This window comes from Manis javanica, chromosome 2 (genome assembly GCF_040802235.1).
Source record: "Manis javanica isolate MJ-LG chromosome 2, MJ_LKY, whole genome shotgun sequence".
In the NCBI taxonomy this organism is placed as follows: domain Eukaryota; kingdom Metazoa; phylum Chordata; class Mammalia; order Pholidota; family Manidae; genus Manis; species Manis javanica.
In genome coordinates, this window is record NC_133157.1 from 147,320,839 (window position 1) to 147,338,334 (window position 17,496).

The window sequence follows — 17,496 nt, forward strand, 5'->3', positions numbered from 1 at the left end:
TGGATCACAGCTTTGGTATGTTACCCTGTTCCATGAGGTCTGTTCTTTTCTCCAGGTGTATGCAGGCTGGCATAGCCTTCTTTCCTATTGCTCTTTTAGGATTAGTTATATTAATTATGTTTTTGTATGTGGTTTTGGGAGGAGGCCTCTGTCTCACCTCTCATGCTGCCATCTTTAATCCTCTATCCCCTACTCTGTATTATTATAAGAATTTTACCTGTGTTAAAGGTACTTTTCTCCTGACAGTTCTATGAAGTAGGTAATATAATAGGTATTTTATCCAGAAAGACAGTGAGGCACAGAAAGGCTAACTTACTCAAGCCCCAATAGCTAGTCAGTAGCAGAGTCATAATTCAAAACATGTTTTACAATATACTGTGAAAGTGTTATTTATTTTTAAGTGTTTCTAAGAAATATAGCAAGTGAATCTATATTATTATTCCATTTTGCACTGATTATAAATAATTTATGAGTCTTACAAGTTTTTTTAAAAATAAGAGTACTGTGTTGTACACCTGAAACTAATGTATGTCAACTACACTTCACTTAAAGATTTGAAAATTAAAAAAAGACTTCATACATAGGCAATATTGGAAATCTACTTTCCATAACTAAAGATTTGCTTTTTCTAAAGAAATTCATCAAAAGGCATTCATTCAGTCATCAACTGTGTATCTGTGTATACAGCATGTACTTACTAAACACATAATATGTGCCAATGTCATTGCATGGATTTTGTAATTTAGAATTTTATACTCCAAAAGTAATAATGTAATAGATTTATAGTTCTATTTCTATTGTAAATAAACAAAAATCTTCTCTTTTCCTCCAGAATCCAAACAACCATGAAGTTACTATAACCTGATCCCTCAGAGCACCTTGCAAAATCATAGCTGTTCATGACAATACTGTCAAAGGCACTAAATATCTAAAATCATCAAGGAATGATTACATTCTATTCAGTGTGACCTGTTTTTATATTTATTAGTATATAATTTTTAAATATTTATGTATGATAAAATAACTTAAGTAATCATGTATATATTCAATCATATGAGAATATTCCTCTTAGGAACCAATTCTGAATCAACAACTTCTTACCATAAAATAATACATGAATAGGAGTACTGTGGACCACTTATTTACTATAATCTTTATTTAAAAATTTTTTCTTATTGAAGTATCTTTGATATACAACATTATATTGGTTTCAAGTATATAACGGTGATTCGACAGTTATACACATTAGGAAATCCTACCCAACTACTGTAGTTACTGTCAACATAGAAAGATGTTACAGACCTATTGACTATATTCTCTATGCTGTACTTTCATCCCCATAACTACTTTATATGATGATAGAGATTTTGTGCGTCTTTATCCCCTTCACCTATTTCACCCACCCATCCCATCCCCTCCCCTGTGGTAACTACCAGTCAGTCTCACACATTCAATAAGATTTTTAATACTTGAAAATACAAACAAAATAAAATTAAATGACTAATTCCTTTTCTATTGGCTCATTTCCAACAGCATACAAACATATTCTACAAGATCCCATCTTAAAATTAAAAAAGGATTCCCTTGAACTCCACATTCTTTGGTTATCATTGATTTCTCTATTGCTTTTTCCATTAAAAAATCTCTAAGAAATGGTTTACACTTATTCACTACTGGTCTACTTTCCATGACACCTATTTATTGAAAATGCTCCTTATCAAAGTCAGTTAGCCTCATCTTAACCTTTCAGCAGCGTTTGAAATTTGAGAAAGGATACGTGAGCATTCTTTTGAATTGGCCTGTCACTATGTTATAGTGTCTTCGTTCCACAAAAAATAATCATTGGTAAAATTCATTCATATGGAAATAAAGTATGTATAGATTTTACCTTCCTTCACCCTGACCTATTTCACTTGAACTGCTGTCATCATTCACTTGTAGAAGACCACCAGTTAGTGAATCAGCCTTCTCAAACATTAGTTTAGTCACAGATTCTTCTGATGTTCATTTGTCATTTTAATTTTTCTTTAGTTCCTTCATATTTTTAAAAATCCATAAAAAAGCCAATGTTTTCTAATAATTTTACTCACAAAGAATAAAAGAATTTTTGTAAAATTCTGTTATGCATCTTAATTCACATATTAATTCACAGAATTATGAAGTACCAACCATTTACAACATATTCCTTCCTTCAAAGGACAGATAAATAGACAATTATGATACAACGTGATATGTAAGAGTTGACATATGAAAAGCTGTGAGCATAATGAAGGCTTTACCAAAAAAGGAAAATAAACAGAAGAGGTCCTCAGGAAAAGAAATGGGAGTAAAACCATTCTACTTAGAGATTAGGATGTGAACACAAAGACTAGGCACATGGCATTTACATAGTGCCTGGAACCTGAAAGGAAAAGTATAAAATATTGGAAACAAGTAGTAAGAGATGAGTCAGGAAAGAAATTCTAATGAACCTTGAATGTTACACTAAAAAGCTAGAATTCACTGCCTAAAAGCAATGACTCTTAAACACAGAAGTAATCATTAGATTTGTGTTGTATTTTGGTTTTTATTTAAAATATAACAATGTTTAACTTAAATGAAGTTTTTAGCATAGCATTAAGGCACATATAATATCAAGGATGAAATCAGGGAAGTTATCTCAGCGGGAAAAACTTTACTTGTAAAATACCTATATGTCAGAGTGACGTCAACATCACAGCTGAGTACGATGTACCTGTTTTATCACAGCACCAACAATCTGGCATCCATCCATGGATAGAAGTGCCTTTGTGGGAACTGTGGAATCTAGCATCATAGGCCAAGGGACCTCAGAGGAGTCTCATCCACCTATGCCTCAGGCAACAGGCATTCAGGCTATTGTCCCAGCTGTGGACCTGCCAGAAGCCCATAAACTGACTCCAGCCCATAATTTCATCAGGGAGCCCTGGGAAACACTGTCTTAGATAATCACTCATGGATGAGAGCCTTTTTGGAAATCCAGTTTTCAAGCAAAGTTCAAGTCTACCAGTGCGGGAAAAAAAAAACTAAGTTTGAACACACTGGAGAAGGCAGTCATTAAAGACTAAAGGACAGCAATGCAAAACTTCAAAGAACATGAAAAATCAAGGAAATATGGAACCACCAGAGGATCACAATAATCTTCTAGTAACTGATTCCGAAGGCCTGGAGAGCTGTAATTTATCTGACAAAGAATTCAAAATAGCAGTGTTAAGGAAACTCAATGAGCTACAAAAAAGCACAAAAAGACAATTCAACAAAATCAGGAGAACAATAATGAGCAAAATGATAAGTTTAAGAAAGTGACAGAAATAATTTAAAAAAGACCCAAGCAAAAATTCTGAAGCTGAAGAATACAATAAATGAAAGGAAAAATGCAATAGAGAATAGAAAGCAGAATCAATCAAATAAAAAAAGAAGAAAAAATCTGTGAGTTTAAAGACAGGAACTTTGAAATTAATCCAGAGGAAAGCAGAGAAAAAAGGAATGCAAAGAGGTGAAGAAAGCCTATGTGAATTATGGGATACCATCAAAAGAAACAATCTGTGAAATATTGCAGTTCCAGAAGAAGAGAGGTTGAAGGAGGCAGAAAGTTTAAAGAAGTAATGGTTGAGAACTTCCTAAGCCTACAGAGAGATTTGGACATCCAAGTATCTGAAGCTCACAGGTCACCAAACAAACTCAACCTAAAGAGCTCTTCACAAAGACAAATCATAATGAAAGTGTCAAGAATCAAAGACAAAGAGAGGTTCTTAAAAGTGACAAGAAGAAAGATGCTTTTCACCTACAAGTAAACCCCTATAAGACTATTAGCCATTTTTCAGCAGAAACCTTATAGGCCAGGACAGAGAGAGTGGCATTACATATTCAAAGTTCTAAAAGAAAAAATTGCCAACCCAGAAAACTACCCCCGAGTTATCCTTCAGAAATCAATCAAATCAAATTTTAAAATTGCCATACCATGTTAATAAAATGAAAGATAAAAATCATAAGATCATCTTAATATGTGCAGAAAAAGCATTTGACAAAATTCAACATCCTTTCATGATAAAAACTCTCAACAAAAAGTAGGTATGCAAGGAATGTACCTGAACATAATGAAGGCCTATGACAAGCCACTAACTAACATCATACTCAGTGGGGAAAAACTGAAAGCTTTTCCTCTAAGACCAGGAACAAGACAAAGGTTCCCACTCTTCCTTTTCAACATAATACTACAAGTCCTAGCCAGAGCAATCAGTCAAGAAAAAGAAATAAAAGGCACCTAAATCATAAAGGAAGAAGTAAAACTGTTTGTATATGATGTGATCTTCTTTATAACAAAATCCTAAAGACACCATTAAAAATTGTTAAAAATAATCAATGAATTCACTAAAGTTGCAGGATACAAAATCAACATACAGAAATTAGTTGCAGTTCTGCACACTAACAACAAAGTATCTAAAAAATAGTAAATAAAATATTCTATTCACAAAAACATCAAAAAGAATAAAATACTTAGGAATAAAGTTAACCAAGTAGGTGAAAGATATATTATATACTGAAAACTAAAAAACTTTGATAAAAGAAATTGCAAAAGACTGAAACAAATGGGAAGACATCCCCCTGATCATGGATCAGAAAAATTAATATTGTTAAATGTTCATATTACTCAAAGCCATCTACAGATTCAATGCAATCACTACCAAAATGCCACCAGCATTTTTCACAGAAATGGAAAAAACAATGCTAAAGTATGTATGGAACCACAAAAGACCCCAAATGGTCAAGGCAATCTTGAGAAGGGAATATCTTGAGAAAGAAGGAAGTGTGATGCCTTCTGACTTCAAACTATATTACAAAGCTATAGGAATCAAAACAACATGGTACTGGCAGAAAAGTAAACACAAAGAGCAATGGAACAGAACTGAGAACACAGAAATAAACCCATGCATATGGTCAATGAATATTTGACAAGAAAGCCAAGAATACTCAACTAAGGAAACACAGTCTCTAGTAGATGGTGCTAAGAAAATTGGATATTCACATACAAAAGAATGAAATTGGACCCCCATCTTACACTATTCACAAAAATTAACTCAAAATGGATTAATAAATTAATTGTTAAGATCTGAAACCATAAAACTCCTTCAAGAAACCACAAGTGAAAAAATCCTTGACATTGGTCTTGGCAGTGACTTTGGATGTGAAACCAAAACACAAGCAACAAAAGCAAAAATAAATAGAGCTACAAAAAACTAAATAGTTCCTACAGAGCAAAAGAAACAGGCAACAAAATGAAAAGGCAACCTACAGAATGGGGGAAAACATGTGCAAAGCACATCATCTGCTAAAGGGTTAATATCCAAAATAAATAAGAAACTCATACAACTTATTAGCAAAAAACAATCCAAGAAAAAATGGACAAAGCATCTTAATTGCCATTTTTCCAATGAAGACGTTCAAATGCTGAAAGGTACATGACAAGGTGCTTAATATCACAAATCATCAGGGAAATGCACATCAAAACCACAATGAGATATTCACTCACAACTGTTACATGGCTCCTGTCAAAGACAAGAGATAGCAAGTGTTCATAAAGACGTGGAAACCTCATGCAGTGTTGGTGGGAACAGAAATTAGCATAGCCACTGTGGAAAACAGTATGAAGGCTCTTCAAAAAATTAAAAGTAGACCACCATATGATCCAACAATATTACTTCTGGGCATATATCTGAAGGAAATGAAATCACTGCTGAGAGATATCTGCAATCCTGTTTGTTGCAGCACTATTTATAACAGCAAAGACATAGAAACAACCTAAGTGTCCATCAGTGGACCAACAGATTTTTTTTAATGTATATATTTACAATGGAAGGAAATCCTGCCATTTGTAACAACATGGGTGAACCTTGAGAGCATTATACTAATTGAAGTAAGTCAGAGAAAAACAAAACTGTATGATCTGATGTACATGTGGAATCCTAAAAGAACAAACTCAGAGAAACAGAGAACAAGTTGGTGATTGCTAGGAGGAAACGCAGTGAGTAAGTGATACCCTGAAAGCCATATGAAGAAAGTTTTTTGGAAGAAAGAGTTTTCACTGGGTCAAATATTCTTGAGTGTCATGCACTCGGAACAAAAAGAAAAAATCTGCTAACTAGCAATTTTGTTGGTAACAAAGTAAAATGCCAGTGTAACATCTAACTTCCTTCGTAACTCAGCAGATATTTAAAGTACTCTAACAAAATTTGCTTAAGACATAACAATGAGGCAAATGCTTTAAATATACTTTAGTTGTGAAACAATCAGTACACTAAATGTAACTTCACTTTATTAAGTATAAAATTTGTTAATCATGAATATTAGCTCAGATAATAGTTAATTTGTATACTGTATTACTTTGTATCCTTATTGGTGGGTATTTAGACTATCTCCTACTTTTTGAGATCACAATGCTATAATCAATATCCTTACATACATGTGCAGCATATTTATATAAATAGCCTTAACATAACTGTCATAATACACACACACATAACATATATATATATAATGATCTGGTATATATTATATATATAATAATGTATAATATATGTTTTTAGAATGTATGTGTATGTTTGTGTGCATATGTGTGTTTACACAAGTCATGTTTTCTTGTAGGGTCTAGTCCTGGAAGTGAAGTGGTAGGGATCAGGAGATGACATATTTGAAATTTTGAAACACACTGCTAAACTTCTCCTCAGAAAGATTTTACCAATTTCATCTACCAACAGTGTAGGAGAATGCCTTGTCCTCAACATTTGCGTTATCTGGTTATTTTTATTATTTTTTAAAGATATTTATCATTATGGCTGCAAAAAGTAGTATGTTATTTGTGTTCTTCTGATTACCAGGCAAGGCTGATTATCTCCAGTAAAAGTATAAAATTTGTTAATCATGAGTATTAGCTCAGATTAGAATTCATTTTATAGGAAAGTAACAATTACCTAGTGTTAAATAGGCTTACCTATCAGAATCTTCACTCTGCGTAAGAGGAAATTGCTGGTTATCAGTTTTGTCCCTTTTTCTTTGTTGAGTTACCCCATCAGCAGTAGCAGCAGCATATATGTTTCCTGATCCTCCTATGTCATTACTTTTGTGCTGCTGCTTTTCTTCTTCAACCTTTAAGGAAAGTTTGAGACTAAGGATGATTGTTATTACTTTATTCATTAAAAAGAAATTCTTTGTTTTCATTAACTTTATCATTTGACTCTGCCTGATCTTAACTGATACAAATATTTCTGTGCTTACTTTAATTTTATCATTACAGGTCACAGAAATGTTTGCAAACTCTGTTTCATTTCTGTTTGAATAAAAGCAGTAGAATTAGCCAACATTTCTTAATCTTGGGATCTTACTTACATCCATTCACTCTTGGCTATCTAACATTACCCCCTCACTTGGCCAGAGACAGAAACACAATAACAGACACAAAATTTATCCTCTTCTGTCTTTACCATTTAGAGGAAGTGTCCTTGTGGTGCTTCCATGACAAACAGGATGCACTCCTCCTTCTGCACTAAGCTACTCTTTCCCCAATGCCTTTTAAAATTTTAATTCATTTGGATTTCAGGGTATCGAGAAAGTGATGATGTGCACTAAAATGTGTAAACCAAAGTTCACCACACACAAGGAGCAGAGCAAAACTGACAATCCATAGAATTCTGGAAAATGAGCAATGCTCCTCAAATTTTATATCCAATAACCACAATGTTTTATAGCTAGAGGGTATAGAAGTAATTATCAACTTTAGCCCCTTCTCTACAAATAATGGAAGAAAACCAAGAAAGGTTAAATGATTTGTACAAAGCTCCTTAGTGGCACACTTTGCATTTTATGGCATCAAAAGAGGTAATATAATTCCTTAATACTGAATCAGATAAATTACCAGATAAACTCATCAAATTAATCAGATAATCTAAAAGTGTTACTTTGGCATGGTAATTTAATACCTTTGTTGGAGGTGATGGACATCTAGACAACTACGTAATTTCTCTTTTAAAGGAGGATATCTCTAGATCTTGACTATTTTAAAAACTCAATGCACCTCAAAACTCAATTTTCTCCTTTGGACTTAAACACTGAATTTTTTACTGAAGGTTTATGCTACCTATATAATAAAGGCATACACATCAAAACTTACCACACTTAAATAACAATATAAAGGTTTGACTCAACAGGAACATCTGAGAGTGGCGATAAAAAATGTGGAAGTATATATAATATTAGTTATTAGAAATATATCGAAGTGGACATGTTGGAATTCTAAATTCCGAGAGTTTGAGTAAATCAGATTAGATTACACATACTAAAGAACAATAAATAGATTGATTAGGTTCGCTGGGAATACTTGCTTATATTTCATTGCTTCCTTCCCATTTTATTGTTTATGGAAATGTCATCTCTATTTAAGCGAATAGATTTTTAAAAACCCAGAGCTTATTACATTTTTAAAGCAACTTCCTTTATGCTTACTCTGGTTCAGAAGTCACATGGTACACAGCTAAATTAGATTCCCAGTTCATATGCCACTTGGAAGACTCACAGACTTAGACTGAGGTTGATGAAGGGAAAAAAATTATAAGAATGTCTTCCTGACTCCTATTATTTAGATTGTGGAAATAATCTACTTCTAGACACAGCTTTTGTCATAGTGAAAAATCAGAAGGGATCACATAATTTACAAAGAGAAAAAACAGTAGCAACAATGAATGTCTATCTCTTTTTACAGTTGAACTTTCTTTTTACAAAGCCAGGCACTCTACTTGTAACATGCCTATCTCATTCTTAAACTTTTGCACATTTTGCTGCAATCCTTCATTTAGATATATTTCTGAGGTTCTGTCACTACACTGTGGAGAACTCACATTTTGTAATTTGGATTCCATGCTTTTATAGTTATTAGCATCTGCAATTATCTGCAAATAATGGCTTCTGGAACAAGTCTTCTATTGGTTTTGTTTCCTTATAAGTTTGTCTAACAGCAGAAATACCGTGCCTTTTTATTTGAATCACGTATTTCATCTCACTGGAGCATTCAACCCACAAATCAAAAAGGCTTTTTGTATCACTATGAGATACATGTTCAATGTCTAATTTCCAATTGGTGGTATTTTGACTCTTATTTTTTGTCATTTGCTTATCAAACTCTTGGTCTTCTTTCACTTCACATGTAACTACCCCTTACTTTATTTTCTGTATCATTATAAAAACTCTCCTAATTTTTGTTAAAAACATGTTCAGTGTCTGGTTTGTTACAATTTTCATAGTCTAATTTATTTTCGATTAAATAAAGCTTAGGAGATGACTGGCAAGTTCATTCCAGGGATCCAGAGTATGAATGAGATGGAAAGACATTTTCTTTCTGTTCAGGAAGTGCCTAGAATACTACAGAGACAGGCACTCCAAATGCATCTCTTTCATCATAATCAGGTTTACTGTTTGTCAAAATAGGTATTTTCTTTACTTCTGCTTTAGCATTATCATGTAGTGGCTCTTCCTCAGGACAAGCTGCAATTTTGTATTTTTCACAAATTTCACCAAACTTCTGCCTTAACTCATCTGTGACAAGTTTTAAATTACCTTTCCACTCTGATTTTCCTTGTTTAATCCACATTTCCTCATGCTTTTGCATACAAGGAAGTCCTGAATACACACATAAATCCTGTCTATCACATTCCTCATTCACTTCTGCTTCTTTACATTTTTTTGCAAATGCAAAGGTGGAAAATTAATTTGCTTGATTTGATTTTATGCTATCTTTTCTGCCAGAGTACATGTTTGTAAAATAACTTTATCCTTAATGAAGTATGGACAAAGAAGAATTAGAAAATAAAATTTAACTGTTAGATTTCTTAATCTATGTTTAGCTACTCCCAAATCACTGGATTATAACTAAGAAATGAAAAATAACTTGTCTTAGCCTAAATTAAAAGGAACCCCCCACAAATCTAATTTTGTCACTATTGGAACTGAACAATTTATTATGTTAACTCTACCAAAAATGAGTTAGGAGATGATTTTATTTTTACTGTTACAAAGGTTTCCTCACTTAATATTATTTCACCTCACTATATCTTAAATAGAAAATCCCTATAGTGCACTTAAGGATTCTTTTTGAAGATTAATAGAGAATAGGTAAACTTTAAATTATAAGAAGTCAATTATCAATTAACATCAGAAAGAAAAGCAAATTCCTAAATTTTAATTCAAATTATATATAGTGATAGTGTATACATGGATATTGATTATCTGCTTGCACCCAGTTCTAATATATTCTAATATCCCCTGATGAGTGAATAACAAAATCTTAACTGATTTCCAAAACTGAAATGAAATAAATTAGAAAGTTATTGATTGTAACCTAACAACAAACGTCCCATCCTGGAAGGTGTGACTCTCTTAATAGGCAGTTGGGTTGATTTTATGACCCCATTCTCTCCCTGAATGTAGTTTCTGAAGTCAATTATAGATCACAAGGCAGAATAAATCTTTATCTTAGCATTTAGTGATTGGCAAAATGAAACTGCAAATTATTATTCTTTTTATATGAATCCAACACAGTGGCTATCATTGTTACACTGTTCATAATTTCAACTGCTTAGTCATATGATTTGATATTTGAATGTTAACTTCTTTATCATGTGAAGATGTTATAAAAATAGAGAAACAAACAATATTCAGAAAATTCTGTTTACCTTAATTCTAAGGATAAAGTTAGTTATAAGCTATAACACTTTCTAACAATATTTTAAGTTTGTGACATTTTATAAAGAATTATTATTGAGTGATCATCTATTGACTCTGAAAGGCTAGTTCAAAAGGTAATTTCATTTGTACTATGTTACAATATTAAAGCATAGTAAACATTATTAAACCAGAAACTTAAATTATAATTTTTACATACCTGTGGGTGATTATAATCACTTCCATCAAGCCTTTCTTGTTCTTCCTCTGATATCATTTGTAAGTCTACTTCTGCTGACAAATCTATATGTTTAGTTAAAATGAACTACTTAGAATGGTTAGATAAAAGCCATAATCTTTAAAAACACAGAAAATAATATTTTTATCAATCGAGAGTTTAAGTTAAGCTTTATCTTTAGCTGAATATTTACTTCTTTAGGTAATACTTCCAAATTATCTATAAATTCAACAAACATTTGGGAAATACTAGGTATCACCTGCTTCACGGATCTGCCAAACTTGTGAGGAAACAGAGCAAGCAGGTCAGTTGTACAGGTAACTAACTGGACTAACTACAGCTCACAGTCACTACTCTAGGATATAGCTGAAAATATTTTGTAAGTACAATGTTAATTCTAACAATAAGAAAGAAAAGATAAAACTATAGGGGTGGAAAAAATAGTGTATGCTTTATTACTACAGACCTGAGCATATAACTGATTAGGGGATTGAATTAACTGGTACATAAAGTAGAAAACACATTACATGTAGTTGTTCAACAGACTAGGTATCCTAAGAGAATTAAAATTGTTTTCTATATATTAGTTTTAAATGATACAATGCTCCTTAAAGCCAACATTCCTTGTGAACTATTTATTCATTAAAATATTATAAAACAAGTTGACAGACTGTGTACATAACTGGTAGTAGTAAATTCTCGATAATTCCCATTCGTCCTGGGAAAGCCAATTCTAAATTATATAGACATGGAAAATACAAGGAATATTTTAATTTTTGGTTTTGGAGGGTACTCTTTTAGTTACACCAAATATAGTTATAACTAGTAATTTTGAATTCAGAGCTATAAAAATAAAGCTAAGAAACTACATTTTGTTTGAGTAGGCAATCTTCAATCTTTAAATATTTACCTAGTTTCCCAAATAGTCCCCAAACTCTAAATACAATTCTACTACCCACTCAAGTATATTCTGAATACCAGCCTAAAATAAATTCCTCCTTCTAATTCTTTGTTGCTTATATATTGCTCTGTTTAGAGAAAGAATGCAAATATCTTGCTAAAAGGTATTCTGTTTGGCTGTACGTTGCATAGAGTAAACACAAAGATTTTACCACAAAATGATGTTTGAAAAGTCAAAACTATGGTGAAGCCCTGGAGAAGTAATCCAGGGTTGAATTCTCTATGCTTCACTACTTTCTTTGCTCTCTCTCTTTTCTGAAAGCTGTGATTCACACAGGTCACAGAGCGTATAATTCCCTAACAGAAACACAGCTCCAATATTAATCTTTTCTTTATCTATTAAGGTCATCTGTCCAAATTCTGTGGATGCTGTCTGATTTCTGGTGATTGATTGTGACACAAATATACATTTATCATCAATTTTCAAATCTCTGGATCTCTGACAAGTCTCAAAACTGAAACTAGTAGAATCCCAACCTGCAAACTCTGAAAACAAAGTTTCCATTTATTAGAATGTAAATAATAATACAAATTTGACTAACTTGTAGTTGTCTTTATCAGAGAATCCTCCTCTCCCCACCAAACACACTACTCCTTCACAGCTCATTGTATTTTACATGGCCTATACAGCCATTCGTATAGATAAGTTTAACTATAGTCTCTCATTTTTTCTATTTTCTTGTATTACTTACTCTGATTTGCTCATCAATGTCTATTACATATTCTGTATTCCATAGAGCTTTGTTTATTAGTAATTAAGATTCATGAAGGTATGAATTATTTTGTTATTAATGAAGTTTATGGGTAACCACTTATTTTACACTTAAATATGCATGATGGTATGATGTGTTGTAGAGACATGGGTTTCCAAAAAAATTCAATGAGTGGTACTACCTTAACTACACTGATGCACAAATATCTTCAGAATTCATTTGTTAAGCCTGGATAAATATCATAAATTATGTGAGAAAAGACAGCCTTAAGTGACCTTAATTTTCTAGGTCCAAAGAGTATAGAGTGCCATGAGAAAGGAAATGAATACTAACAAAAATATTTCCCTTTTTTAAAAAAAACAAATTGACAGATTTAAACTTTTTAAAATAAGTGAGAGAAAAAGCAAGGAATCTTTGAAGCCCTTTCATCACAAAGGACAGTTTATCATTTCATCCATGAGCCCTGCATCGTTTAAAGTGGTGGTTCTCAAGTATCACCTGGGAATCCCTAGAGTTCTAAGATCCACCTGCACATGGGGTCAGAGAGGTCAAAACTATTTTCATCATAATACTAAATGCTACTTGCCATTTTCACTCTCATTCTCTTACAAGTATACTGTGGAATGTTTCAGAGATAAGATATGTGTAACATCATAGCACTAATGGCTAATGGGATATATGATTGGGTACACATGTATTTAAAATTTTTTAGTTTTAATTTCTAATTATCTATAATATCATGAGTATCAATAAATATAACCCATCTAACTAAAAGTTCCTTAGAATCACTGTTTTAAAAATCTACTAAATATTCATGAGAGTGTAATTAAATATTTTGCCCATTTTTTTTTTGAGAGGGCATCTCTCATATTTATCGATCAAATGGTTGTTAACAACAATAAAATTCTGTATAGGGGGGTCAATGCTCAATGCACCATCATTAATCCATCTCAAGCCTAATTCTCGTCAGTTCCCAATCTTCTGAAGCATAACGAACAAGTTCTTACATGGTGAATGAATTCTTACATAGTGAATAAGTTCTTACATGGTGAACAGTACAAGGGCATTCATCACAGAAACTTTCGGTTTTGATCACGCATTATGAATTATAAACAATCAGGTCAAATATGAATATTCGTTTGATTTTTATACTTGATTTATATGTGGATCCCACATTTCTCCCTTTATTATTATTATTATTTTTATTTTTAATAAAATGCTGAAGTGGTAGGTAGATGCAAGATAAAGGTAGAAAACATAGCTTAGTGTTGTAAGAGAGCAATTGTAGATGATCAGGTGTGTGCCTGTAGACTATGTGTTAATCCAAGCTAGACAAGGGCAGCAAAACATCCACGGATGCAGAAGATTTCTCTCAAAACAGGGGGGGTGAGGTTCTAAGCCTCACCACTGTTGATCCCCAATTTCTCACCTGATGGCCCCCCTGCGACTGTGCCTCTCTTAGGTTGTTCCTCCCTTGAGGAATCTTACCCGTCTCTGGCTAACCAGTCATCTTCCAGGATTTTGCCCATTTTTAATAATCAAAGACATCATACACACACACATACATACAGTCTGCTTAGAACATCTGGTTGGCTTAAGATAATCAGTGTAACAACACTAAGATGAAATAAAGGTAAAACATAATTGACACATCAGCAAGTGGAGCTTTAGTCTAGGTTAAAGTCAGAATTCAAATAAGCATTTTAAAACATTGAAAAAATCTTAAGAGTCGAATAATTAACCCCTGGGGAACCCTAAGAAATACAGGGAATTCAAACTGGGAAATTTAGGGTATCAAAACACAAAAATAGAAATTTCTGAGTTAAAGCTTCCAGTTTTAAAATGTCTTTTTCAAATGTTCATAAATCTTTTTTCACAGGTACCGACAATGACATCTGCCTTATTTATGAAAACCTTCAATTAAATTTGCAAAAAAAAAAAAAATTGGGAGTAAGAAAACTGTGCATTACAAATATTTAGTGTACTTCTTTTCAGAGCTAAGCCTGTATTGCAAAATTTACCTGATTTGGATGTTAGTATCGCCTTCACCCCTACTGTTTTATTAGGAACAGAGTCTTCCACTTTGGCAGCAGGCTGAATGGGTTTTGAAATAAGGTGGTTAATAACTAGTTTAACTTCATACACTCTATGATTAATAAACCAAGATAAATATAGATAAGTTTTTACCTCCAAGTGGGGATATTTTTCAGGAGAATCTAAAAAGCAAGTGAGATATGTAATCAATGATATGGAAATAAGAAAGCCAACTATGTATTCATGCAGAGTTAGTACTGAGCTGAATCCTCATGCTTGGCTTTGAAAATGATGACATCAGGTTTTGGTGCTTTGTTTTTTTGAGGGGTTAGAAAAGCAACAAGACAAAAATATGAATCTGTTATAAATCCTGAAGAAAAAAGAGGACTATAGGTTTAATAAAATATGCAATTAATATTTACAAAGTAAGATTATATTTCAAATAAAATAGAAAAATGCATGTATACCAATGTGAACATGCTGATTGGTGGGGAGAAAAATGATCTGTAGTCAGAGGAACAAATCATGACCCTGAGGGGATAAATGTGAAAGCAGATGGTTGAATGCAACAGCATGTCTTTAATGAGGTACAGCAAAATCATTTATACCATTATACTACAAGTATTTGTCATATTCTTCCATTTATCCTATAATTTAGCAAGTACACAGATGTGATGACAGTTCAGGAGAATGCATAATTCATTTCTCTTTAGAGAAAGTGTTATGAATTGGTCAGGTTGGATATACACTTGTAGAATAATAGTTTTAAAAATATTCATTTTTTTCATACCCATGTGGACTTCTGGTATGCCTACATGTCTTGCATCCTCTAGTTTAGTAATCTTTAACTTTCTTTGTCCATTCATGCAAGAAGGTATATAAAACACATCTAAGAAATAATGTATAATAAGCTTTCAGTACTTAATATGGTTACTAAAAAGGAAAAAATTAATTTAATTGCCACAGAATTGTTAGATATGAAAAATCTTTTGTATTTCAAAATCAATGTAGTATTTGCTGAAAATCACAATTTTAGCATTTAGGTGATGAACTTTGTAATTTCTTTTGTTTCCCAAATTAGTCTGGTTTGGAATACCATACTAGCCCTTCAAGAATTTTTATGAAAAAGCTATCTTATCAAAAAATTATCTTTAAAAAAAACAGCTGATGTTTGGTATCAAAATTAATGTCATTTAAATAACGAATTCTGATGCCAACAGTTCTGAAGGGGAGGAATGAGTGGCTATAGTTTACCCTGATCTGAGTACTCTGTCCTGCTGCCAGTATTTTCTGCACCAGCAGTGATCTAATCTTCAGTTGCAATGCAAATAATCCTGAGGCCATCTAAAGTGATTACTCTAAAGTTCCTCATCAATTCCAAAATTGCCTAGCTAACACATTTCTTTCCTCCCTCATTCCTTTTACCACTCCCCTTCCTCTTCAAAAGTTACCTCTACATCTATGATCTTAATTATTCCCTGTTGACATTCTTTTTGTTCTTCTTTCCTCTTAGCAAAGATATCTTACAACTATATTTCTATTTCTTCGTGTCTTTGCTCTCCTCTGGCTACAAACATGCTCAGAAATAAAAGCAAAACAATGCTTTTCCTCGATCCTGTTATGTCTTGAACTATCCAAAGGCTTCCAAATCTCTTATGGGGAAGTCTACACCCTAGTTACAATGGAGCACACGATCTAAGGACCAGAGACATTGGCATCACCTGAGAGCTTGTAAGAAATGCAGAATCGGGATTTCTCAAGATGGCAGTGTGAGAAGGGTGGCGGAAATCTCCCAAAACCATATATATTTTGAAAACACAGAGAATACAACTAATCCTAAAAGAGTGACCAGAAGATACAGTACATGAGCCAGGCTACATCTGCGAGAGCCCAACATCTCATGAAGAAGGGTAGGATACAAAGCCGTGACCCGGCAGGACGCAAGCACTCCCCCTACACCAGCTCACTGGTGGTAGGAAGGGAATCAGAGTGGAGCAGGAATGGAAGCACAGGACTGCTAAATAACCAGCCCTGATGTCTGCCCCGGTAGCACAGACACACACACTGAATGGTGCACTGGATATTGGAGGAGCTGAAAAGCAAGGTCTGAGATTGAGACTGTGAACAGGTCCCCACAGCTGGCTGCCCTGGGACAAAAGAAAAGTGGGTGCTTTAAAAGACTTAAAGGGTGCTCGCTTCAGCAGCACATATACTAAAATTGGAATGATACAGAGAAGATTAGCATGGCCCCAGCGCAAGGATGACATGCAAATTCGTGAAGCGTTCCATATTTTTATTTAAAATAATAATAATAATAATAATAATAATAATAATAATAATAATAATAAAGGGAGAAATGTGGGATTCACATATAAAGCAAGTATAAAAATCAAACGAATATTCATATTTGACCTGATTGTTTATAGTTCATAATGAGTGATCAAAACCGAAAGTTTTTGTGATGACTGCCCTTGTACTGTTCACCATGTAAGAACTTGTTCGTTATGCTTCAGAAGATTGGAGACTGATGAGAATTAGGCTGGGAGTGGATTAATGGTTGTGCATTGAGCATTGACTCCCCTGTACAGAATTTTATTGTTCTTAACAACCATTTGACCAATAAATATGAGAGATGCCCTCTCAAAAAAAAAAATGTGGGTGAAAAAAAAGACTTAAAGGGACAAGGGTTAACAGGTGGGCAAAATCATCCTGGCACACTCAGTCCAGCAGGCTGGGAACTTTAAGGAACTTCAGGTGCCCTAACCCCCTGGGTAGCAACACAGGTCTGAAACCCCTGACAGCAATAAGCAGCCTGCTCTTTCTTCC

At 33.3% G+C, this 17,496-nt stretch overlaps 2 protein-coding genes and 1 non-coding gene across 9 annotated transcripts in view; 1 reads left to right on the plus strand and 2 right to left on the minus strand.

The window, feature by feature from the left end:
* The window catches only part of ANKRD26 (ankyrin repeat domain containing 26), a 118,049-nt gene that overhangs the window by 51,935 nt on the left and 48,618 nt on the right, over positions 1 to 17,496 (minus strand). For 5 of the 7 annotated variants that reach the window (XM_073229557.1, XM_036998266.2, XM_073229556.1 and 2 more), the window contains 5 exons: positions 15,461 to 15,559; positions 14,824 to 14,852; positions 14,658 to 14,730; positions 10,946 to 11,028; positions 7,007 to 7,161 (listed from right to left, as the gene is read on the minus strand). In XM_073229557.1, the coding sequence (XP_073085658.1) occupies positions 7,007 to 7,161; positions 10,946 to 11,028; positions 14,658 to 14,730; positions 14,824 to 14,852; positions 15,461 to 15,559 (439 nt within the window). The remainder of the gene's footprint in view (positions 1 to 7,006; positions 7,162 to 10,945; positions 11,029 to 14,657; positions 14,731 to 14,823; positions 14,853 to 15,460; positions 15,560 to 17,496) is intronic. The other 2 variants (XM_073229554.1, XM_073229555.1) reach the window with 2 other exon arrangements.
* Positions 8,843 to 9,754, minus strand: LOC140848094 (putative coiled-coil domain-containing protein 144B; the record flags this gene model as incomplete). Its single annotated transcript, XM_073230377.1, is given in 2 exon segments — positions 8,843 to 9,220; positions 9,222 to 9,754. Coding segments are annotated over 2 exon segments (813 nt in total), but the record flags the coding sequence as incomplete, so codon positions are not given.
* LOC118968334 (U6 spliceosomal RNA) lies at positions 16,859 to 16,965 on the plus strand. Its single transcript, XR_005055956.2, has one exon. It is a non-coding gene; the product is annotated as a U6 spliceosomal RNA (small nuclear RNA).